Source organism: Podarcis gaigeae (genome assembly GCF_964106915.1).
Source record: "Podarcis gaigeae genome assembly, chromosome: 12".
Classification (NCBI taxonomy): domain Eukaryota; kingdom Metazoa; phylum Chordata; class Lepidosauria; order Squamata; family Lacertidae; genus Podarcis; species Podarcis gaigeae.
The window spans coordinates 14,290,764-14,316,848 of NC_139688.1; the positions used below are offsets into that span (position 1 = coordinate 14,290,764).

Below are 26,085 nucleotides of genomic sequence, written 5' to 3' on the forward strand. Positions count from 1 at the left end.
ATTGTGGCAGTGTCTAGGGGGTCCTGTTGGGGGCTCTTGCTATTGGTGTTACTGTCCCAACTGTTTACAATGCTTTAAACGTTTTTAAACGGCTTTTAATCTGTGGGTTTTTAAATTTGGGTGTTTTTTTTCCTTCTTTTCAGGTGTAGAATGTGCCTTGGAAGAGAGGAAGAGCAACAGGGGAGAGCAAGGGTAGGCAAGCAAAGGCGTTCAGAGTAGGGCACGCTGGGTAAGGGACACAAGGCACAGGCAGTTGGTGACTGTGCCATGTGCCTGACGCACAGCGTAAATTAATAATGCAGAGTTTTCAAGAATAAAAGCTTTACTGAGTTAAAATAAACTTCTTCATAAACAACATGGTTCCAAACAGTTTGACTGAGATTACGTACTGGCTCTGTTCACAGCTGAGGCAGACAGACTCTCACGAAATCTTACAGAGAGCACAAAAGAGAAACTGGCTGGCTAAGTCACATGTCAGAGTGACTCGACACTTAGCAGTTAGGCCTGAATAACTTTAGTAGGCCCAAATGATTGTGCAGGCCCAGCACTTCCCAGCCTGCTTTGCTGCTTCTGCTCTCATGTGTCTTTGTCACATGACAGTGCCTACCTGTGCTCCAACCTGGCGAATTTTGGGTCAGCCAGTCCTCAGTTCTGCAGCTGTCGTTGTTGAATGCCAAGTCAGCTCTTAGTAAGACCTTCCTCACCCATAATCTGATTGTGGATGAGGAGACTGATCTGGTCTGTATAACCGAGACCTGGGTGGATGAGCAGAGTGGGTTGGTCTCAACCAGCTGTGCCAACCAGGTACTCGGTGCAGCATCAGGGCAGACTTAAGGGTAGGGAGATGGATTTGCTGAGATGTATAGAGATTCTCTCTCTCTCTCTCTCTCTCTCTCTCTCTCTCTATCTATCTCTCTCTCTCTCCAGGCTCTCTGTCCAGTTGTGGGAGATCTAGAGTGAGTGTTCCTGGCATTGGGCAATTGGGACAGATTACGGATTCTCTTGGTTTACAGCCCATCTTGCTGCTCAGTAGTCTTCCTGCCTGAGCTGACAGAGTTGGTCTCAAGAGTTGGTGCTGAGGACTCCCAGGCTGCTGGTTTGGGGAGACGTCAGCATCCACATCTATGTGAGCAATTCAAACTGATCTTCTTGGAAATTTCCATCTGTACTTTTACAGCTGCACTGAAATACTCTCAAACTCAGCAACAACAGCATACGAGTCATATGCATCTGCTCTTTCATTCACACACAAAAGATTTAATGAAACAACTTATCAGGCAACCATGCGTTTCCTCCACACTCCAAAACCTCAGAGTCTGGGTGAGCAGACATTATATTTTTATTCTCAGACTTTATATTTTCAAAATATAAGAGCTGTCTTCTACCAATCCATTACCCTGGAATTCATCAGCCATTGTGCTTCTTAATCCGTCAATGTATTTAAATCCACGTGGAATTTTAAATCCTCCACATACCCTTGGGGTAACTCACTGGGCACTTATTCATGCTCTGAGAAGTAGCCTTTCATACATGATGACTCTCTCTCTCTCTCTCTCTCTTATCATTAAGAACCAGTCTGTAAGTCATAACAAAACTTTGCCCTTTGTGGAAATTTACTTTCCCCAAAACTAAAACAACAATATGTTTTGCCAAGAAGTGAACTTGGAGAGAACAGACTTAGTGGGATTTCCCTAGGTGCAATCGGCAGACTTGTTTTATTCAATATTTGCTTTTGCGAGATCTCTCTTCAAGCAAATGCCACTGTACAAGCCATTGTTGAGAGCTAATTTGGAATGTTTTCTACTTTGGGCCATACTTGCTTTGCAAAGGAAGAATGAAGCGTAAAGTTGAGCAGCCAACCACAGTGAGACTCCCTTCCTCACTTGCATTGTGTTACTCTTTCTGGTATATGTCAAACATGTCAAAGCTCATGCACAAATTGGGTTGGACCCAATGCCCGGGATTTGAACCTGAAACCTTTTGCATGCAAAACACAATTTCTAGCACTGAACGACAGCCCCACATCTCCCCATATACAAATGGATACCAATACCTTTTGCCTGTATAGAATACAGCCTTGCGACTTGAACTCTAACTAAATCTTGAATCATTTAAAATTAAAATGTAGAAGAGTTATTGCATGCAGCAACCCACGTGTAAACAGGATTTGTGCTTCGTAGCCATGTTGTGGCAGGAATGGATCCTGCAGAGTTCTGTTACCTGAGAGCTCAAACAAGCCTGTGGTAATGATTATTAAGAACACTGCAATTTAACTTCATCTGGCTCCAATCCATTTCCCCCAGACTTGTTTCCTCTAAGGCTTTATTAGCTACTGAACATTCATAAGCTTACTTCTGTTTTGACAAGACAGCAAATCTCTGCTTGCCACATTTTGCACACCTACCTTCCTTCTCTTCCTTCCCCACCGCAAATAGGTGTGAAATTTAAACCTTTTAACTCAAGACAGATTCAAGTCCAGACCAATTTATAAAGCAGATGACACTTTGCAAAAATCAATTTCGGTGGTCAGACTATGAAGGTCAATGGAAATTACATATCATGAGAAAGGTAACAGGAACGTAGGAATGAAGGAGGGATCCGTTCACAGGGGCTATTATGGAAATGTGACACTATATAAGGCTTTAGTAGGGGGGTGGGTCTCATTTCAAATACATGCTGGCTCCACCTACAACAGAGGCAATAAGAGAGTGCTTCCTTATCAGAATTTGCCTTTGCCTGTGAGTTATACAACACTTCCGCAGCGTTTCCATATTAAATGGAAAACATTCATACATTTTGTTGTTGTTTAGTCGTGTCCAACTCTTCATGACCCCATGGACCAGAGCACATCATGCACTCCTGTCTTCCACTGCCTCCCGCAGTTTGGTCAAACTCATGCTGGTAGCTTCGAGAACACTGTCCAACCATCTCGTCCTCTGTCATCCCCTTCTCCTTGTGCCCTCCCTCTTTCCCAACATCAGGGGCTTTTCCAGGGAGTCTTCTCTTCTCATGAGGTGGCCAAAGTATTGGAGTCTCAGCTTCAGGATCTGTCCTTCCAGTGAGCACTCAGGGCTGATTTCCTTAAGAATGGAGAGGTTTGATCTTCTTGCAGTCCATGGGACTCTCCAGAGTCTCCTCCAGCACCATAATTCAAAAGCATCAATTCTTTGGCGATCAGCCTTCTTTATGGTCCAACTCTCACTTCCATACATCACTACTGGGAAAACCATAGCTTTAACTACACGGACATTTGTTGGCAAGGTGAAGATGCTGTCTAGGTTTGTCGTTGCTTTTCATACTCCAGCACACAGAAGTACTCTGATCATGACATCTGCTCTCAGTATCCACCCTGATGCCAAATACCTTATTGTGGTGAATAGGATAATCTCATTTGTTTGCCATTTTTGTATCCCTACTTAAATCATTGTGGGCTAAACTGTAATCGGTGGTTGAAGAGGGACCTTTCCCTTTCCTTTTGTGAGCCACACTTAAGAAGATACGGGGTGGGGAAGTGGTGCTCTTTAGCTAGAAGGGGGAGGGGAATCTAGGGGTAGTAGAATTTGCAAATTTAATGAAAGGGAACTCTTAAAGCACCAACTTACGCAAAAGCGCTGATGCTGCTTGTGAAAAACAAGTTGAAAGTGCGCCGACCTGCCCCCGCAATCAAGGGGGCAGGCACCAGCTGTGTGCACATGCTATTTGATGTGCTGACATCACTCGCGCATGCCACACAGTGGGCGCATGTGACATACCACCATGGGATTTTGAGGGGCCCCAAGCCACTCCCTTGAAAATTTGGGGGACCCTTGGCTCCTGGCCTCCTCCCCCAGTAGATGGTGCCCCTGACAAGTTGGATAACCTCATCCTCACAAGCAGAAATTTACTACCAGCAGAAGAGGAGAATAGCGTTCAGGTCAATCATGTGCACTGATCCTTAAAACATTGTTATACAGCTATCACCACTAGGAAGAAATGAAGATTGAGGGAGTTTTAACTGCCAGCTTCTTGTATCCGGGGGATCATATAGTTTGATGCCTGGTTCGCCACATGCTGCTATAGCAGAGCAGTAATAAAGTATTAGGAAAGATTTCTTCCACAAATAAATCTTTTAGAACACATACAATATAGTTCTTAATAATCCATTCCCTATTATGGATTAAAACTGACCTGCAACCTGCAATGCAATTTATTCCAAATCAATCTCATAAGCTTTGGGCACACAGGATGGTTGTTGACCATCCACAATCGAGCAGGGCGGGGGGCAGCCAAAAAAATAAAAGACTCCCTGGGACCATTTGCTTCCTTTAACTTAATCTGGAGTCACCAGGCACAATGGGAAGAGGAACAGAGGCAAGAGTAAAATAAGGCTGTAGAGAGTTGTGTGCTTTGGAGCAACAAAAGCATGAATAGAACTGGAAGGAAGCAGGACCATCTGCAATCTCTTAAATGCCTACGGATGCAACAGATGGTGAAAGCATATAGACCTGGTGAGTGTAAATGTTATTAATTTTTAAACCTCTTTAATAGCGAAGTTGTTTTATGATGGTTTTATAACCAATGGCGCCTTCTACTTTGGAAGGGTGGGGTATGAGCTAGATAAATACACAAAAGTGGGGAAATTTGAATCAATTATTTTCGGGCTTTGGGATGTTCACTACGGGTTTGGAACCTGTAAGTCTGTAACTTCCAATTTTCCCCAAAGCTTTGCAAAGATTCTGCAAAGTGTTGAGGTTGAAGCGAATCCCATCCTTTCCCAAGAAATTCAGAAATATATGAGTTCTTCCTACTACATGCTACAGAATGAATTTGCTCTCCAATGGTTATATAAGGTTTGGTTGCTGGATTTGTGTGGGTTTTTTTTTTAAGTGACTTTATTTTCCCACTCGTAAAACACAGCCAGGATTTATTTAGCCAGAAAATATCATAGCGCTAAGTAGATATCTCTGCTGATTCCTGGAAAACAAGAGATGTGTAGTCAAAGGTTTCGTAGAATCAACGTGTGACCTTCAACCTTCTTTGCTTCTGCAGCCTCCTGATCATGTGTTTCTCCCCTCTGTATCAATTTTCTCTTTCCTTCCTCACCCCAGTCTTCACCCTTTCCCTCATTGACCAGTATCACCTTCCTCCAGTCTTTCTCTTTGCGCTTCCTTGATCCATTTCCTTTATTGAGCTTTCGCCTTCTCCTTTCATATGCCCCTGCCTTTTCTACCCCTATTTTCCAAGGCCTTTCTGCCAGTTATGCCCCTAGAATAAGTGCAGATATGTGTAGTACGAGTGGAATTAGCCTGCCCACCCCAAGTTATTAATATACATTGCTGACTGAGAGGATAGCTTTGGAACAAACAGTGAATTGCCATTGTTGAATTTTAATATTTCAGTTTGTTGTGTTGTTACCACTCTTCCTTTCCTTAACTCCTTGTCAGGGCTGGAGTCAAACATGGGTCAGCAAGCAAGAAGCAGAGTTTGTCAGAGAAGTTATTCAAAGAAACAGCATACAGCTCAGCAACAATTCCCAGTAAGTCTTGCCCCTATAGAGCAGTTGCCAGGGCTGACGATCTCCGCCTCCAGTTCCCTCTAAGACTCCTCCTTTCGCAGATGTTTCCCAAGCAGTCTCAAACTGTGTCTGGGCAGCTCTAATATCTGTTCTGCTCAATGCATCACTCTGTTTGTCCTTGGAGAGAATCAAGGAGAGGCAGGCTCCCTGTATTCTTCTGAAGGCTCTTGCCCCCACTCCTCTGCTTCATCCTCTGAGTCGGAAATGCTCCCTGTCACAGGCTCTCCCTCTTCACAAAATCCTGTTGCCCCTTCAGCATCCAACAACTCTTCCTACACTTCTCCCTCTGACCTCTCCTTGGTGTTCCACCACCAATTCCCTGGCTCTGAGCCCTCCTCCTCTGGGGTTTCCCTTGAGGGTTCCCCGGCTGCTGCGTCCAACCACTCCTTATCATCCAGCCAGCCAGTCCCCGACACATCAGTGGAGGCTAATCGATTAGGGTGAGTATTTCCATCCCAATGCCAATTAGGGCCTTTACCGGTGCCAAGCTCTGAGCTTTCTTTAAAAAGAAAAAGAAAAAAGGCTCTAGCTCTTCTGGAAGGAAAGTTAAAGGAAAGTTATGAAGAATAACTTTTGCACATTTAACTTGTACGCGTTTGGAGTTACTATAGGGGATGGCGTAATAATAATAATAATAATAATAATAATAATTTATTATTTGTACCCCGCCCATCTGGCTGGTTTCCCCAGCCACTCTGGACGGCTTCCATAGAAACCAGAAAACACTAAAATATCATACATTAAAAACTTCCCTGAACAGGGCTGCCTTAAGATGTCTTCTGAATGTCAGGTAGTTGTTTATCGTTTTGACATCTGATGGGAGGGCGTTCCACAGGGCGGGCGCCACTACCGAAAAGGCCCTCTGCCTGGTTCCCTGTAGCTTTGCTTCTCGCAATGAGGGAACCGCCAGAAGGCCCTCGGCGCTGGACCTCAGCGCCCGGGCAGAACGATGGGGGTGGAGACGCTCCTTCAGGTATACTGGGCCGAGGCCGTTTAGGGCTTTAAAGGTCAACACCAACACTTTGAATTGTGCTCGGAAACGTACTGGGAGCCAATGTAGGTCTTTCAAGACCGGTGTTATGGGGTCTCGGCAGCCGCATAGCATCCATATCATGGACTGGAAGGACCAGCATACAGGGAAGTTATCCGTTTTGAACACTTTCTACCCAAAATAAAATGCTGAAGCAGCACCTGAGAGGATTTGCCAGACAAATGTCTATACTGAAACTGTTAACTCACCCCTAAGATTAGCACCAGTGCTTACTATGGATCAGTACAGGTTACTGAAAGGTCACTCAACAAAAAGCAGGAGTGACCTATTTGTTCTAACTGCAGTGGTACCTCAGGTTAAGAGCTTAATTCGTTCCGGAGGTCCGTTCTTAACCTGAAACTGTTCTTAACTTGAGACACTTTAGCTAATGGGGCCTCCTGCTGCCGCTGCGCCACCATGGCACAATTTCTGTTCTCATCCTGAAGCAAAGTTCTTAACCCGAGATACTATTTCTGGGTTAGCAGAGTCTGTAATCTGAAGCGTCTGTAACCCAAGGTACCACTGTACTGATAAGCAGGCTGCCATTTTGACAAATCTTCAAAACTATCACAAATCACTTCTTTGGGAACTTTTGAGGAAAATATTTGTCTCTGCTCTATGACACAATTAAAATACCTGGTCTTCACAGTACAATGAAGCAATTTCCTTGAATCAAGGCTCTGGAGCCAACAAAAACACACACACTGAGAATCCAAGTGTGAATGAATCACCTCTGACATCTTTCTAACCATACTGCTGAGTGCAACCCCCCCCGCCCCCAGTTACATCTGAAATCGCAAAGTGAAAAAGAACTCCAAGCTATTAACCTCTGTGCATGAATATGCAAGACCCCTTTTACCAACAGAGGGTTCGTTTCTGCTGAAAGGATTTTGTTCCTTTATTATAACCACTTCTGCTAATAAAATTCTGACAAGCAGCAACCACAATGTACAGTTTCAATAAAGCAAGAGAATATTATAGGAATAAACGGTATTAAAAATAAAAAAAAAAGCTTTGGACTCCAGGTATCATTTTTAGTTGTGTTCTATTGCTTTCTTTATCTTTCGTGAGCTGTGTTTTTGTTTTAAAAGGGGGAAAAAACTTGCTTACAACTGCATAGCTTTGACATCCTTGAACTATGAAAATGTCAAGAGTGTCTACGTTACATATATTTCCATAATTCAGAGAAATTAAACCTCTACCAAATTTCAGCTGGGGAATTGGTCTTGATAATAAAGGAATAAGCTTTGCTTGCTCCAGGCCTCTATGCTGCAAACCTCTCTCTCTCTCGCCACTCTATACTTAATCTTAAAGTCCTTCTCCAAACTGACACTAACCATTGAATGTAACTTAACCTTACAGCTTCTCTTCCAGCTGCCTGTGCTCTAGGCTCTACCACCATCCTTCTTTGCTTCTTGCTATCGCACTGCTCCTTTCCGCATATCAGAAAGAGCAACTGGACCACGACAGACCACTTGGCCCCATAATCTACCAGTTAACTCGTCTCTCTTATCATCTCCCTCCATTCTTTTACTCTCCAGTCAAAGCACGCCCTCTTCAAATCCACGTTACTTAAGGCTACTTTGTGCTTAGATTTAGAACATACGGTAGCAGCTGGGATAGCTCAGTTGGTAGGGGGCACAAGACGCTTAATCTCAAGGTTGTGGATTCGAACCCCACCTTGGGCAAAATATTCCTGCATTGCAGGGGGCTGGATGAGATGACCCTTGTGGTTCTCTTCCAACTCTGCAAATTCTATGATTTGGTGTACGACTCTGAAATGTATGGAGGGGTGTCTACACATTTCTTTCTGGTGAAATTTATATGAACCTACAGAAAAATGAGCTAAATAAATAGAAGTTGTTGTTGTTGTTGTTAAGGGCATTCAGCACACCCCTTTGGTAGGAATAGGGAACCTGCAGCTCTCAAGTTGTTGTTGGACTTCAGCTCCCATCTACTTCACGCAGCATGGTCTGTTGGCAGAATCATAGGAGTTGTGGATAAACACCATCAGGAGGTCCACAGGTGTCCTGGCCCTCCACCATAGTTAGAAAAAAACCATGTTTCCAATCCTTCATGGATTGGATAGCTCAGTCTGTAGAGCACAGTACTCTTAATCTAAGGGTTGTGGGTTTGAGCATTGCAGGGAAACTTGTGGTCCCTTCCAACTCTACAATTCAATGAGTCTAGGTTTTCTGCTCAGAAGGTAAACAGGGCATTATTAACACACCCAGAGTTTTATTTTCTTTTATTTTTTAAAGGACTGAGGAAAATCTTGGACAAGCTCAGCGGTTTACTCAAAATATCCTGGTGACAACTATCTGTTCCGGAGTCCCTTTCCCTCAGCAGCCTTACATTACAGAGCACAGCAGCATGTATTAAATTGTTCAGGCAGTGTTTCTGAAAGCCAAGGTACAATAAGCAAACTCGAATTTCACAACCTTTCTACCTATAAACAGAAGAATGTTCCCAGCATAAATTGTATCAGCACCACACTGACCAGGGCTCACCTGCTTAAACGAAGAGATGCACACAGCCTAATCCTAGATATGTTCGGCAAGAAGAAAGCCTTGATGAGTTCAGTAGAGTTTACTCCTAAGTACACATTTGATTTTAGCATTTGTCTCGCCTACAACAGCAGTGCTACTTCCAGTATTTACCACAGGAAAATTGGGCCAAGAATCCTAATGTACAACATTCATCATATTTTGCACTGTGAAGCCTAATATTCAAAGAGCACATCTGTAAAACCATTAATACTGCTACTAATGTACTCTGCAGTCCACAAGGCCACCAAAGGACAGTGAGAGAAGTAGATAAATGGCCTTCATTTTATGTATTTTCACAGGAAATGTGGAAGCTCTGGCTTTTCTGTCAAAGCAGTTCAGGGAGATAGTAGCTAACAAAAAAGCATTTGGGTGACTTTAAAAAAAAAGTTTTTAAAAGATATCACACTGATAAGGTCATTTTAAATTTTACTCTTAGCTTTGAAATGGATGCCGCAGGTTTTACATTATTTGCTGCTCTAGTATTTTGAACTACAGACACTGTTTCTTGGATGTTACTGTGAGCTGCTTGGATATTTAGCAGACCTGGGGGCACATTTGTTGTTGTTTAGTCCTTTAGTCGTATCCGACTCTTCATGACCCTATGGACCAGAGCACGCCAGGCATTTCTGTCTTCCACTGCCTCCCACAGTTTGGTCAAATTCATGCTGGTAGTTTCGAGAGCACTATCCAACCATCTCGTCCTCTGTCGTCCCCTTCTCCTTGTGCCCTCCATCTTTCCCAACATCAGGGGCTTTTCCAGGGAGTCTTCTCTTCTCATGAGGTGGCCAAAGTATTGGAGCCTCAGCTTCACGATCTGTCCTTCCAGTGAGCACTCAGGGCTGATTTCCTTCAGAATGGATAGGTTTGATCTTCTTGTAGTCCATGAGACTCTCCAGAGTCTCCTCCAGCACCAGAATTCAAAAGCATCAATTCTTTGGCGATCAGCCTTCTTTATGGTCCAGCTCTCACTTCCATACATCACTACTGGGAAAACCCAGTACATACATTTGAAAAATTAAATAAATATTTCAGTATTCACAAATAACCTATTTTAACCATTCTATATTTTAAACACACATATATGCACACACAGACACAAACAAAAATTTACACTTACTCTTTCTCTGTCACGATGTATCCATATTCATCCTCTTTAGAAGGCTTGGCATCCAGCTGAAGGCCTTCTCCCAATTTATTTTGAGTTTCTCCATAGACAGTTTTATCCTGAATCAAAGTATTCTTAATCCAGTGATGAAGCTCAGTCAGCTCTTGAGAGTTAGGTTCCGACTCAGCTTTCTTTTCAGCTATCAACTCCCTGGAGAATGTTTCGCTCTTCACATTTTCAACCCCAACCTTCACCTCCTCAGAGGAAGAGGAGGAGAGATCTAAATCCTCCGACTTCTTCATTTCTGTTTTAAAAGATTCTTTGGACATGGGCTCCCTAAGAAGATTTTCAGCTGCGATATCCTCATTCAGGAAATCAAGTAGTTTTTTACTCAAATGGTTCTCCTATATTACAAAAACAAAAACAAGCAGTGTCATTCATAACAATTTTGAACACGCATTAATGGGGAATCTATGTGAAATTCAAGGGCCCAAAACTAACAGAATCCTGAAGCTATACTAAGTACATTAGTAGACACTGTTGTCCACTTATGAAAGATGAAAACTAGAAATCACTTTAGCCTGGGGTGCAGCTTTTGACAGCTCTTAGATTGCAGCTTAGAAAATGTTGCCTGTATTTTCCCCGAAACTGCTTTTCTCTTCTTAAATTTGACTGATCTTAAGAGGCTTCATCTTTTGGAAGCACTGAAGTATGTCTAAACCTAAAGCATTATCATTAATTTCTTTTTGCCCAGCCTTATGTTACACGAAGGAGCCCTAGACATCCCTGTTTGACTCAATTCAAGTCTTCCTGCTGACAGTGGCATGAGGCCACCAAGTCTTTCCACCAAGTTATGATTTCAAATTCTGGGTCTTTCAAATCAGCTAGCCTTGAGATCTAGAAACAGCCCCATCACTTAGTCTAAATTCTTAACTCTTTGGAGGGGGGAACTGTCTAAGACCAAATTCTGGATTCTTCTTCTGCTTTGTGTTTCAGAAACATGACTTGAAATTCAATTAAAATCTGCTGTGAAGTTCCATTCCCATGGTGTTAAGAGCAGCACAACAGGGACACGGGTGGTGCTGTGGTCTAAACCACTGAGGCTCTTGGGCTTCCCGATCGGAAGATTGGCGGTTTGAATCCCCGCCAACGGGAGTGAGCTCCTGTTGCTCCCGTCTCAGGTGCTGCCAACCTAGCTGTTCGAAAGCACACCAGTGCAAGTAGATAAATAGGTACCACTGTGACAGGAAGGTAAACGGCATTTCCGTGCCTTATGTTTTTGCCACCATGGGCAGCATATAAATTTAATAAAGGAACAAACTAGCAAATTAGCTGAGGCATCTATAGCACACATATCTCATCCACTTTTTAGAGATGAATGAGAATGCTACTCTGAATTTTGCTGGTGCATTCACAGGTGGTGAATTGGGGAGGGGTGGCATTCACTGATTTTGGGGGGTAAAGGAGCAATACTGGCGAGTGAGAAAACATAATTTTTCCCCTGCTAGCTGCTGCTAACGCCCCCACTCCCACTGTCTGAAATCCACTGATGGTTGCAAGTGCACCTCCGTCTGTGTTCCACTGTTGTCACTGTGTTGTAAACTGAACATCAATTATTTTTATTACATTATATTTAGCATATCTCGGATGACGAGCATTTGGTGCGATGGATTGTCGATATTTATATTTAAACATGCAATTTACCTCATTTTTAGTCCTGGCATCTTCATTCTGTGCCCCTCCATCTGTGGGAACATTGAACAAGCATGTGTTGTGGGACATTATAGAGCATTACATGTGTAATGCAGACACTGCTGTACTAGCTTTGCTTTTCTATAGATTGTGGTGTTATTTACTGTACATTAAACATTAAGATGTTGCCGCTGAAAGGCGAAAGTAAAAGCATAGATCAGGTTCGTCACTTTGACTCCATTTGGACAGCTTGCTAATGGAAGATCAATGGAGGCAGTACTGTAAGAGTGCATTATATTAATTAGTTCAATAGTATGGCAACGAATTTACCTCTGTTTACCAGTGCCTTAAAAAAAAAATCAATACCATGTTTTCTGCTAGCATAGAAATAATGGCTACAGTAATAAATGCAAAAAGGCAACAGATTTTCATTTCAGGCACTTTTCAGGGAAAAATGGATTTCATGTGTTCATCTAATCCTTTATTTTAATAAAGTAGGCACTTCAAAATAATGGTTTCTCAGTTATTGTGACTACTCAGAGGTAAATACAGGATACTGAATTGCCTGTTTTAGGATAGGAACAGGAAGCCTTTGTGAGGCTTATAAGCATGAAAAACAGATTTTTGTGCATCTTTCACATGAGTCACAAAATGACCTAGCAATGGAGCTGTTCACATCTCATTTTTATCCACATCAATAAACTCAGACACTTTTAAATGATCCACATGTAAATCAATGTGCTGTTTACATGTTTCCTGTCACATGCATCTGCATGCACCTATTTGATCAATGAACACGAGGTGCTGTAAGGCTTAATAAGAGGACTAATGACCTGTGTGAGAGTGGGACAAGGAAACTGAATTTGGGAACACACAGGCCACTCTTACTGGATAGTACATGTTTTTTTTTTAATCAGGCCTCAAAACTATGAGTTCTCCAAAACAAATTAGTACCATGTCTGCTCTACTTTTCCTGAATGGGTCATAGAATCATAGAACCGTAGAGTTGGAAGGTACCGTGAGGGTAATCTAGACCAAACTGATGGCTAATTATTTTAGCAGATCACGTAAATGCAGTGCCTGGTTCATGAGCAGTGCCGGATTTACATATAAGCTAAACAAGCTATAGCTTAGGGCCCCACTCTCTTGGCCACCCCCCCCACCCAAAATATACTTCTTCTTAATTGTATTTCATATCAACAATTACTTTGATAATATACACATTTTGTTATGTGCAAATGGCTTTAGATACCTATTAGGCCCATAAATTACCATATAGCATATATTCAACACAAAAAACAGTGACGATTTGTTGTTGACAAAGGACAGCTGGACATACAAAGGGCCCCATTACCTCCAGTAGCTTAGGGCCTCATCAAACCTAAATCCGGCCCTGTTCACGAGGTGCATCTAAATTGTTTACAACAGTGCTATCGGTTAACCAAGTGAACAATTAAGTATCATGAAAATGCAGCTGTATCTTAAGGTGGCAGTGGCAGAATGACTTAATTGCATCAGTTTGTTGCTTAGGACAAGGGTGGGCAACACAGGACTCCAAAGCCCAGTCACCTTTTCCTACAATCAGCCATCAGCTGGGTGTCCAGGAAGAGTGTACTGTTCCCACACTACTAATAGCAACAGTAATATCGTGTAAATATGAAACACTGGGGAGCAAGCTTTAACCTACCCCCACAGTACTCCCAATCCAAGGAGGTTCACTGCCCCTATGTTGATAACAGCTGCATAGAGACAGCAGTTTGGAATTTTAATGGGGAGGTAGATGTGTGGGAATTACATTCCCCAAACAGGTATCTCCTCCTTTAAATCATGGAGCAACCTGCACTCACCTAATTGCCCACAGCAAGTTGGGATTGAGGGTATAGCACCCATCCCACCCTCTGAACACAATATAATCATGGCAGGAGGAAAGGGAAGCTACATGAACGGCCCTACTATTGGGCAAAGTGGCATAATCTCCTCAGGGAACAGATGCTGTGGGGCAGCAGTGGAACCCCCCTGTGTGTTCCTCCTAAGCCCCTGCCCCCTGGGACCGGTCTCATCTGTTGGAGGACAGAATTGTGGTTTACACAACCTGTCCCTGTCCCCTAAACTAGCTTGCCGTGGTGTTGGCTGCTGTCCTGTCACTAGTGCTGAAGTAAGATTCGGCAGCCAGGCTGTTTGACTTCAGTATGTGCCAGGGAGGAACCATCTTGTCCTTCACCTCAGGCAGCAAAATATCTTGGTCTGGGAAGCAAACGGTAAGGCAATGATAAGTGGAGGGGAGCTAGCAAGCAGCAGGGAGAACAGGGCAGTGAGCCGGCAGTGGGACAGGTGAACAGGTAAGTTCCTCCTCTTTGCATCTTTGTGCAAGGTTGTTTTAAGACTGAATTCCTTTAGAAAGGAAAGGAAAGCTGCCATGGTGGATAAAGTACCTTGTAAAGGGTAACCGGCGCTCATTAATCCCATCTCATAATCAGCTTTTCCTTTGGCATCCACTCTCTTCTCTTCTGCCTCTCCTCCAACCTTCCCAGCGGCATTCTTCTTTTCTTCATCCACATCAACAGCTTGAATGGCATCAGCAATGATATCTGCCATCTCGTCCAGCTCTAGTGGGCTCAACTTATCTACATCCACATGATGTTTCTTTAGGTCCCTCAGAACATCCTGAATAAATATTTCTTGGGAAGGGTGGGAGGGAGGGAGGAGAAACTTGATTACTTATGAAAAGTCTGATGGTATGTGCAAGGAAAAGCGAAACAAAGCATTGTAGTCTCTGCTCCAGTCCTCAGTAGGAGCTATTTAATTATCTATGAAGTCTCGACTACATTATTCTGTGCTAATCTGTATTCATAAATATAGCCTTGTTTTCCCCCCCTCTCTCATTCAAATGTGTTTATTGAATAGTTTCAATGTTACTAATTCATGGGATTATCTTCTTATATGAATCAGTAATTAGATCACTTTTCTCACCGGACATGCCTTGCCCTACTGAAACAATTGATTTTGGATAAATTAGTGGCGAAACTTTTCCCAGACCAATATGGCTTATCCAGGAAGGCTTGTATCCTGAGGACAAAAAAAGTATTTATTTTATCACATTAGTGGTCTCTCCCTCCCCTCCCCATTACAAACCCTATACCAAGACTTCCTAACAAAATCAACTTATGCTGTACTAAAGCTGCTTAACTATAGAAATAAATTATGATTACACTCAGTCAACCATAATGTAGTTTTTGCAGGGTAAAAATAGAGGGCACATCAATATAATTACATATAAGAAACATGCAGTCTGCTGGAAAAAAATAAAAGGACCAGAGCTATTTTTCTACTAGGTGTCCCCAAAAGAAGCAGAGACTGTAAATAAATCACCACCACTGAATTTTGAATCAGCAATATCAATTTGACTTACCCAGTCATGTAAAGGGCTTAACTGGAGGGTGGGGGAGGCAATGGGGAGATCCCTGTGAAGTCTATCTAATACTGGCCATGAAACAGAGGGCTCTCATCGGAATCCCACATCTTATCATTCTACCTGACACACAAATTCCCAGGTGGAGCTTCCCACAGTCTCCAAACAGGACAGGTGGTTCAAATATCCACAACGAACCAATCAAAATGCAAGGTGCACCAGCCTACAAAATTGCCTTAAAACTCTCCACTCAGAAGTTCCCAACTTGAAGAGAGAAGGAGCAGCTCAGAGGAGATTGCCATGTTTTAAAACTGCCATGGACTGGCTGGATGTGGAGGAGTGCGGGGAGAGGGGGGAGGAACCAGCCAAGGAGTCCCCAGGGGAAGAAGGCTCAGAGCCAGGGGATTGGTGGTGGGACAACGATGAGTTGTCAGAGGGGGAAGGAACAGACAGGGACAAGGAGGTGACAGAAGCAGAAGAGGTAACAGGGTTTAGTGATCAGGAAGAAGCTGCAGCAGAGCACAGTTCAGACTCTGAGCAGAATCTCTCCTGCTGTGACCAGCTCCCCTCCCTTCTGGTCTCCTTGAACACACAGAGAAATGAAACGGGAAGACTGGAAGGTTGTTGTGCACAAACGAAGCCTGAGACTGCGTGGGAAAGACCCTGGAAAGGAGGAGTCCTAGTGGGCCCTGGGAAGTCCTTGCAACTGCTTCATCGTGGTAAGACCTCCTGGAAACCACTAGGCTGAGCTGTGGTTTGTTTCCCTGAATAAAGAGTTAACTGACCTCAGGTGCACTATTGCTTTGTTGGCGACCTACGCTTGACTCCCAGCCCTGACAAAACTTCCTATAATTTCAGTTTAAGCCCTACAGTTTTCAGCCACCAACATGCTTGCCCCAATTATATTTGGAGCCATATTGCTGCTGCCAACAGAATTTGCACATACAGATATTCCAGGCGCTGCTCACTGTGGTACTTGCTAAACAACCATTCAGCATTAACCCAGCTACTTACTACCAGATAGCCAACTGCTTGGTGGGGCTGACCTGTCTTGTATATGCAGGATCCTGCCTGGCTGGAAAAGACAGTATATTTTGTTGCTGAAATATAATTTAATATCTAATTATATATCCATGCTAATTTACATTTATAATAATAATTTATATTTTTATGACCTAATCTTCATCAATATCAGGAAATAAATATGCCAGTGGCTTGTCTTTTAACACAACCACCCTGATCTCATTTGTTTATGCTACAATACAAAATGTAAATAAATGTTTTCTGAAATATATTGGATCTTCTGTCTGTTCAAATGAAAGTTTTAGCTGCGTTTTGTTCTGATGTGGACAGAGTAAAGGAAATGAGTTTATCAATGACCCCCAAAGAACATAAATGGAAGATGACATCTGAGGCAAGATGAGAAAAAGCCGAGATTTCTACAAAGAAAATCAAACAACAGACTTCTGAATGTGTTATTAACAGATGTTTTCAAAGGAGAAAATATTAAAAGATATTGGAGATGAAAAATACATAAAGTAAACAAAAGTAAGTGGAGGAATCTGAAAAGAGATAGCCAACAGTGCCAAAATATAGGTAATAGACTGAGAACATTTTTACCCAGTCCAGAATGAAAACTAACCCATTGTTTCTTGTTACGTAAATAAGTCTGCATGAGCTTGGGGTGGTCACTAACTCCCCTCTCCTCCTCTTTTGTGAAATGAGAAGACTGCACACAAATTATTTTAAAAAGCATATCCACCTCCACTTTTGAACTTTTTAAAAAAAAAATCTTTAAAATTGTTGTTTTTCATTGGTTTATTCTTTTTGTAAACCACTTGGAGGTTTCTTTGTGGGGTTTTTTTTTTTTTACAATCAAGCAGTATATAAATATTAAAAAAGGTAAAGGGACCCCTGACCATTACGTCCAGTCATGGCCGACTCTGGGGTTGCAGCACTCATCTCGCTTTATTGGCCAAGGGAGCCGGCATACAGCTTCTGGGTCATGTGGCCAGCATGACTAAGCCGCTTCTGGTGGACCAGAGCAGCGCATGGAAATGCCATTCACCTTCCCGCCAGAGTGGTACCTATTTATCTACTTGCACTTTTGGTGTGCTTTCGAACTGCTAGGTTGGCAGGAGCAGGGACTGAGCAACGGAAGCTCACCCCGTTGCAGGGATTCGAACTGCCAACCTTCTGATCAACAAGTCCTAAGCTCTGTGGTTTAACCCAAAGCACCACCCGCGTCCCTTATATAAATATTAGGAAACAAATAAATAAGTAAATAAATAGCTGAACATAAGAGAGCTGAGTTTATTTCTGGGATTCATAGTGCCCTTTATATAATTTAAGGCAGTGTTTTTCAACCACTGTTCCGCGGCACACTAGTGTGCCGCGAGATGTTGCGTGGTGTGCCGTGGGAAATATTGAAAAATTCGATTATTTTTTTTTAAATGTCAACTTTTCGCCCACTAGGCGGGCGCCGGACTATGTCCACCCTATTTTCCATCCGCCCTGAGTGGGGATCAGATCGGATGGGATCGGATGAGAGCGGACAGGCGGTCCGCTCTCATCCGATTCCCCATAGAGAGCAGAGGGGCTCTGACATCTCCCTCTCCGCACACAGTGCGGAGACGGAGCTGTCATCCGCCGGCTCAGTGGGGATCAGCGGATCGTCCCCCGCTGAGCAGAGAATGGTCCGCAACGTTTTTGCTTGCCATTAAAGAAAAAAATATTAAACATTTTCTAATGGTGGTGTGCCTCGTGATTTTTTTCATGAAACAAGTGTGCCTTTGCCCCAAAAAGGTTGAAAAACACTGATTTAAGGGACTTAGAGCCATCTTCCTTTTCTCACCCAGAATACGTACACTGCCTCACAACCTCTTCATCAAACCCACAAGTTTGGGGGAGGGGAGTTGGCAACTAAGCCAAAGAAGGCACACACTGGCTTCTGCCACCGTCCACGTGATCTTGAGCCATTTCAAAGGCTGCACCTCCTACCACCAGAGAAAAATATAACGGCAAGGAAGAGACTAACCTAGTCCCATCCGTCAGCCAGTTAAGGTGCAGCTGCCCTAATTCCCGCTTTCCTCTTCCCTTCCCATTCTTTTTTCACTCCATATCCTCCATATCCTCCAACATTTCTCCAAAGCAAATAGGGACATCCTATTCCATAATATGGGACATGGGTGGCGCTGTGGGTTAAACCATAGAGCCTAGGACTTGCCGATTAGAAGGTCGGCGGTTTGAATCCCCGCGATGGGGTGAGCTCCTGTTGCTCGGTCCCAGCTCCTGCCAACCTAGCAGTTCGAAAGCACGGCAAAAGTAGATAAATAGGTACCACTCCAGTGGGAAGGTAAACGGCATTTCCGTGCGCTGCTCTGGTTCGCCAGAAGCGGCTAAGTCATGCTGGCCACATGACCCGGAAAAACTGTCTGCGGACAAATGCCGGCTCCCTCGGCCTATAAAGCGAGATGAGCGCCCCAACCCCAGAGTCGTCCGCGACTGGACTTCTCCAATGAAACTAGGGACATCCTACCATAGCTTCCAACATTACTCCATTAAAATAGGGACATCCTAAGGAAAAGCAGGACATTCTGGGATCAAATCAGAAACTACGACATCTTCTGTAAATCTGGGACTGTCCCTGGAAAATAGGGACACTTGGAGCCTGAGCCTGCAGGGAAGGACTGCCTTATCTTGTAATGTATGCACAGCACCCAGAAACAATGTAGGCACTTATAAATGTTAATAATAATAATAATAATAATAATAATAATAATAATAATAATACTCTATTCCTGGTAGACAAACCCAGAATGAGTTGTTAATCTTTTTGTTACTTTGGGGGATTTGTGCCACTATATATATATATATATATATATATATATATATATATATATAAAATGCTTTAAAAAATTACTATAATGAGCCCTATTCATTTGAGACATGGTGGGATAACATTTAAATGAATGAAACATTTACATTAGCAGCCATAATTACATACTTCTATATAAAAGCACCCCATGGTGCAATCAAGCTTGGAAATATAATCACAGACACTAATGACCCACAAGCCTAAACTTATCTACTTTAGTCATCTGTGGCCTAAAGGCTGTGGGGCAGGTAGGAAGAACTGTATTTTGCAAAATGTCTGTCACTGGTCAGAAACAACCTTTTTTTTTTTTTTACTTGACTTGGGTGAGCTGCTATTTGCAAGTCTGGGGTAAACTCTGTTGAAAAACCAAGTGGCTTGTGCCATGAGAAACCCCATGGTGGACGAATGCCTTTTGCCCAGAAGTGGAAGGAAGAGAAAGTCCCAACCAAGGAAGCATGGATAACCAAGATGATGGACTATGCCGAGATGGCAAAGATGACCATGAAGAGCAGACACCAAGGTGATAATTTTTTTTAGTAAAGAACGAGAATATAGCCTATTTTAAACTCCTATAGTGCACAATTGCACAAGTCAATTATGAGCTCAGTATAAAGCACCATGTAAGTTTAATATTGCTGTCTGGTGGGCTTTCCCCTCCCTCCCTGCAAATTGGGTTCAATCCAGCGAAAACCTAGACTGCTGAATAAAAAAAACCCTGTTGATAAAACCTTTCCATTTCAGTTTCATTTGTTTTCAACTCATTTTCTTTTCTTTCATTCTATCATGTCTTATCTCCTCAGTTCCCTTCCCTAGGTTTCACAGTCTATAGGAAAGCACAGTAGTAATCTCAAACAAAATGAAAATAAGGGGGAAAGAAATTCAACAGGAGAAAATGAATGGCCAGCAGCCCCACTCCAGAGTCCACTGAAAGACATTTGGCAGATCTTTCTGGTTCATTAAATAAAGCAAAGATAGAGAAATGGTCTGCATTCTGTGAAGTGTGTTGTTTCTCACACTGGGCAGTCACTAGGATGCTAGGAATACCTCCTGAAGATAAGCTTCTTGTTAGAGGAGACTGACATCTTAAGGAAAACTAAGCCGAAAATACGAAGCATTGCTATTGCCCGACAACCACTGAAGATAGAAGCCAAGAGCAATCACAGGCACAATTTGAAAAATATGGCATAAGTATATTGGAAGATTCATTAGAAGATGTCTGACTGCTGGCAACAAGCTAAGAAAACACTTGATTTGTGAACAGATATTAAAGAGAAAGAAACTATTTGGAGGGTGGGAATACTTTTCTTAAATGGTCAACATTGTACCTAAACATGTTGCTCTGTAATGTTTTGCCTGCAGAAGCCAAACTGTTAAAATCCAATGCATTTTGCAGCATATTGTTCCCTGTAAGTTTTAAGTATTTCTTCTCTGCAGATTCCTGCTAAGAAAGGTGAAATAGGGCAGTGCATGATAATGAAATCAGCATGGACCTAGTTTGCTCTAGCAGCAGTCCTATTCCAGATACGTGCAGGGCCACCTGGCCTTGCATTTACATTAAAATTTGTTTTTTGAAACCTATTATCAGGCAGCTGCCTCACCATGAACCCTGTCACTTCGGGCATGTACACACTGGGCTCTCTTCTGTCTAAATAGCAACACTTCAATAGTGATATAGGGATTTGGGAGCAAAAAAAAAAAAAACACGAAGGAGAAGACGGTGAGAAACAATATGTAAAGCATGGTATGTTTAATGCTTCAGGTTTCTACGAAGGGAGGATCCTGGCCAATGGTCAACAATGATGGGAACTGTCATCCAAAACATCTAGAGAGAACCAGGTTGGCAAAGGTTGCTCTACACACCAACATTACCTACCTTCCCTTAATAGAAAACTCCACCTAACACTGCATATACAGTACCTCCCCAGAAGGGCTGACAATGATTACACCGTATTTTTTGCTCTGTAAGATGCACCCGATCATAAGACGCACCTAGTTTTTAGAGGCGGAAAACAAGAAAAGCCCGCAAGAGCCGCAGACACACTCTTTAAAGATAGAGCGGCTCTTGCTGGCTTTTCCGGGAGGTGGGAGAAGGGACTCCATCCCTTCTCCCACCTCCCTGAAAAGCCAGAGCAAGCTGCGCAGCTATCTCTGAGGCTGTTGTGCTGCCTTCCCAGCGAAGAAGGATGAGGGATGGAAGCGGCTCCATAAGGGCTCACTTCTGTCCCTCCTCCTGCTTCACTGGGAATGCAGCACAACAAGAGGTGCTGCACAGCTCTCCCTCTTGCTGTGCTGGCTTCAGTGATAGCTGCATAGCCTGCATTCACTCCGTAACACGCACACACTTCCCCCCTTACTTTTTAGGAGGGAAAAAGTACGTCTTATGGAGCGAAAAATACGGTACCTATTGTGATGTTGCAGACTCTGCCAAATTAAATTCACAAGAGCAAAGGCACTGCTACCTACAAACACGTGGCCCCAATTCTAAGGCCCCCACCCAACCCTTAGCATAGTGGGGTCCCTGCTTTCACCTCCTAGCACTCCCGTTGGCTGTTGTCACACAACAAACCTTTTGTTTTGCCCACCCAGCAGCAAATGATGAGTGCCTGCAGCAGTCCTACCACCAGCTGCTTCAAATCACAACTTGCAGCCACAGCTGCTGAGCTGCGCATGAGCACTGGCCTGTTGCAGCTGAGGAGCAGCAGGAGGAAGCAGCCACTTGGGCAGCTGCTAGCGCTACACATGGTCCTCCCTGCTCTGCTTATTGCTGCTGTGTCTTCATCGTGCCTGTCTGCAACTCTTCACATGCAGAGAACATCACAAAGCCACAGGGAGGTGAGCCAGCTCCCCATAGGAGTTAACTTAAGAGAAATAAGAACATAAAAGAGTCTGCTGGATCAGGCCAATGGCCCATCTAGACCAACATCTTGTTCTCACAGTGGTCAACCAGATGCCTGTAGGAATCTCCCCCACTGTGGTTTCCAGCAACTGGTATTCAGAAGCATTACTGGTTCTGGCCATGGGGGGCAAGAGAATAGTCATCATAGCTAACAGCCATTGCCAGCGTTACCCTCCCTGAATTTGTCCAGTCATCTTTTAAAACCATCCAAGTTGGGAGCCATCATAGCCTCCTAATGAGACCAGGTACCATTGTTTAACTATGTGCTGCCCGAAGAGTTGGTTGCACTTCTGCAGCTCCTGCTCAATCTCTCCAGCATCAGCAACAAACACTGTTTATCAAGGTTGCAAAACTGTGCCTGTTTTGCTGTAGTGTAACAGGAGTGGAATGTAGCAGTCAAATCATGGAGAGGGCAGCAGGGGGTGCCTGCTTTCCTGGATTTGTGTGTGTGCATTGCTCTAGAGGGACGTAGGTGGCGCTGTGGGTTAAACCACAGAGCCTAGGACTTGCCGATCAGAAGGTCAGCAGTTCGAATCCCCGTGACAGGGCGAGCTCCCGTTGCTCGGTCCCTGCTCCTGCCAACCTAGCAGTTCAAAAGCACATCAAAGTGCAAGTAGATAAATAGGTACCGCTCTGGCAGGAAGGTGAACGGTGTTTCCGTGCACTGCTCTGGTTCACCAGAAGCAGCTTAGTCCTGCTGGCCACATGACCCAAAAGCTGTATGCCGGCTCCCTCGGCCAGTAAAGCGAGATGAGCGCCGCAACCCCAGAGTCGGTCACGACTGGACCTAATGGTCAGGGATTCCTTTACCTTTACCTATTGCTCTCTAGTCTACTGAATGCCCCATTACATTTTTATCTTGGGTCTCCTAGTCTGGAACTTTAAGCACTACACCATGTGGAATAGTGGGGGTAGGAGGCAGCCCCCCTTTTTTGCTTGCGATATACTGAATAGGTGGTGGTGGTGGCATATTCTGCAGGTATTTCCTTAATGACAAAAGTGGGGCTATTCCCCAAATTCAGCTGCAAAAAGGAAACTAAGCCAGATCTTGTGATGAGGATACACAAAATTCATACTGCATACTTCACAATTATAAAGTAATAATGTTACACTTAAAGAGGAAGAATGTAAGCCTCGGTCCTAAAATTACCTAGATGCACTGCTGCTCAAAAGCTTGCAGGTATCTTAATAGCTTCAGACTATTCTTCCTTTGACTACAACAATGTATTTCAATTTTTATTTTTATTTTCAGGTAATTTCACATTGACTTCTCTGCACAACTCTCACAGAACTTGTGTGCATTGCAGCGGATTATGGGGAGTGATTTATTGCTTATAAAAGGTGCACTGTTCAGGCCTGAGCAGTCTGAACTGAATCACATGCTTCCCCTCCCCTGCAGCTGTGCATTACATGGGACCATCAATGGTAGAGAGAGGACATGCCAAGACTGACCTTCTCATTGACAAATCCCTTGATAAACTTCTAAAGAATCCCAGTAGATGAAATTACTGGTCTAGAACAGGCATAGGCAAACTCGGCCCTCCAGATGTTTTGGGACTACAACTCCCATCATCCCTGACCACTGGTCCTGTTAACTAGGGATGATGGGAACTGTAGTCCCAAAACATCTGGAGGGCTTATTTTGCCTATGCCTGGTCTAGAACAATAGGTGAGCACTCATACGAAGATTAAATGGATCCCTTACCATCTACTGGAGTTAGAGGGGCCTTCGTATTGCTCTGGACAGAACCAGGCACCAGTCCAGATCCAGGCCTCCTTATGAATGGTGGCCTCATCTCAATATCTCCTGGTTTTTCTTTCAACTTTGTTCCATCAAGATGGTCAGCCTGAGGAAGCTTGAGCCGACTGGTATAGGGAGGAGACACTTTAGTCCTGCTAACAGGAGCACTTCCATCAAGATTTTTTGCCGCAACTTTCTGAGAGATATATGCATTTAATGCCGCCAACAGAGCCTTTCTGTCAAATCCGTCATCTGGCTTTAGTGGGAATTTATCTCTCTGTGGTTGGCTGAAGGTTCTCACTGGGATGTTCTCGGTATATTTTGAATGGGCTGCTGGTGAATGGGTTAAAGCAGGAGCTTTTCCTTTGGAGTTCTGCACCATGTAGTTGATGATGGTGTCAGGTGGGACGTTATCAACCTAGAAGGAAAAGGATAGTTGTATTAGAATCAGTCTTATGCTAACCCCTTCTAATTAGCCAACATGGGAACTCCATAAGAATACATAATGGTGTGTTTCCTACTTTAACTTCATGTTTAAGAAAGGGAGGGAGGTAGCCCACATTCCCTATGCAAATCAGGACTGGATTCTGAATCATATATCAATTATGATGCACATTTACTAGGTCTGTTTATTTTGTGCTGGCGCAAAGGGACACTTTGTTTATCTGTTTCTCCCTTATATAAGTTGCTATGATAGCATGGAAACCCTAGCATTGGAGGACCAATAATTTATCAACCCTTTCTTTGGTTTCTGAGGCATAAAGGGCATCTTCTGTATACCTCAAAATGGATATTTCTATTCACAAGAGCAGGACACTTGCCTTTAAAATATAATGAAACATGATTCTTAGATCTTTTATACAGAGAGAGGCTGTGCGCAAACACATGTTTACATGGTATGCCTTAAACTCTCACTGCTAGATTGGGAAGCCGATGATTATTTGTTCCATTTATTTAACCAAAAACTACTTGGTTGTAATAAAACCCTTAAGCAGTTTACAAGCAATATTAAAATTATCATTTAAAACAGTTCAAAACAATTAAGTATTTAAAAATAATTTTTATTAACAATAACAAAGATAATATCTCATCAATGCCCACATGTCCTGATAAGCTTGTCTAAACAAAAATGATTTAAGCAGGTGCGAAGAAGAGAGACTCCTTGATGTAAATAGATAGGGAGTTCCAAAAATACAGGTGCTGCTGCTCTAAAAGATCCATTTCTCACAACTGCGGGGTATTATCCAGCACCTGTAGCAGTACCAGTTCTGCAGATCGGAGCACTCAAGTGGGCAAACACGGGATAGGGAGATCCAACAAGTACACACAACATTTAGTTGGCCAGTCGAAGCTGTTTCTGGGGTGTGGACACTGTCACATGCTGCCAGGGACTGGACAGAGGAGGAATGGTGGCGACCGCCTCCTCCCCAGCCTGAACCTTGCAGAGAAGAGGAAGACAGTATAGATTTACAACAGTGGTTTGCGGGAGGTCACAGCTCAGAGGCAGATGAGGGGCAAAGTTGGGAGATAATGGGAGACACGTCATCACTAGAAGGCATTCCTGACCCCCCTTCCCCCAGAACCTGATGAGCATTGGAAGTAGGAGAGCAAAGAGCTCGAAGACAAATGGCCCTAAGCAGCCACCCTAAGGTGGGTGGGGCTGTTGACAACTGAGGAGAGAAGAGGGTGTGCCTGGAGATTACTCAGAGCAACGCCATTACTCCAAGAGGCTTCAATAAAAGTTCATATGTTGCTGTTTTTGTCTATTCCTGGCAATCTTGTCTATTCCTGGCAATCTACATGCTGGCAGCTTCTAGGAGACTTCACCCCCAGAGGTGCACTCCATTGTCTCTTGAGACAGATGGATGCCAATGACAAGACAACTTTAGTTACAATCTACATCCACCTTGCAATTTGAGAAATGCTGAATTTTGATGAATTCCCCCCACCCCCCAAACACCCCAGCTTCAATTTAATAAGCCTTATGGAGACATCTGCGCCCCCTTCCCTGCCCACTGGTATGGAGAGACAGCAGGTGACTTGGAAACACACCCGATCTTGATGTGTTTGATCAGACCTACAATGAGGTGCAAATGCAATTTGAAACACAGTGGGCGGGAATGACCTTGCTGCATTTTAAGATGATAATGTGTACACAGCCACACTTGCAGAAGAATCGAGCACCTGTGGGATGCCACGAAAGTGAACAGAAGGAAGACTGGTCCTCATCTC

The 26,085-nt window shown here is 43.6% G+C and overlaps 1 protein-coding gene and 1 long non-coding RNA gene across 2 annotated transcripts in view; one reads left to right on the forward strand and one right to left on the reverse strand.

Annotated features, from left to right (window-relative positions):
- PTPRN2 (protein tyrosine phosphatase receptor type N2) overlaps positions 1 to 26,085 on the reverse strand; it is a 608,845-nt gene that overhangs the window by 406,353 nt on the left and 176,407 nt on the right. The window contains exons 6-9 of the mRNA XM_083704687.1: positions 23,818 to 24,271; positions 14,363 to 14,608; positions 11,943 to 11,983; positions 10,251 to 10,642 (exon numbers count right to left, since the gene is read on the reverse strand). Coding sequence (XP_083560813.1) covers positions 10,251 to 10,642; positions 11,943 to 11,983; positions 14,363 to 14,608; positions 23,818 to 24,271 — 1,133 coding nt within the window. The remainder of the gene's footprint in view (positions 1 to 10,250; positions 10,643 to 11,942; positions 11,984 to 14,362; positions 14,609 to 23,817; positions 24,272 to 26,085) is intronic.
- Positions 225 to 20,473, forward strand: LOC310828124. The gene is made up of 3 exons (XR_014556698.1): positions 225 to 688; positions 928 to 1,126; positions 20,017 to 20,473. It is a non-coding gene; the product is annotated as an uncharacterized lncRNA (long non-coding RNA).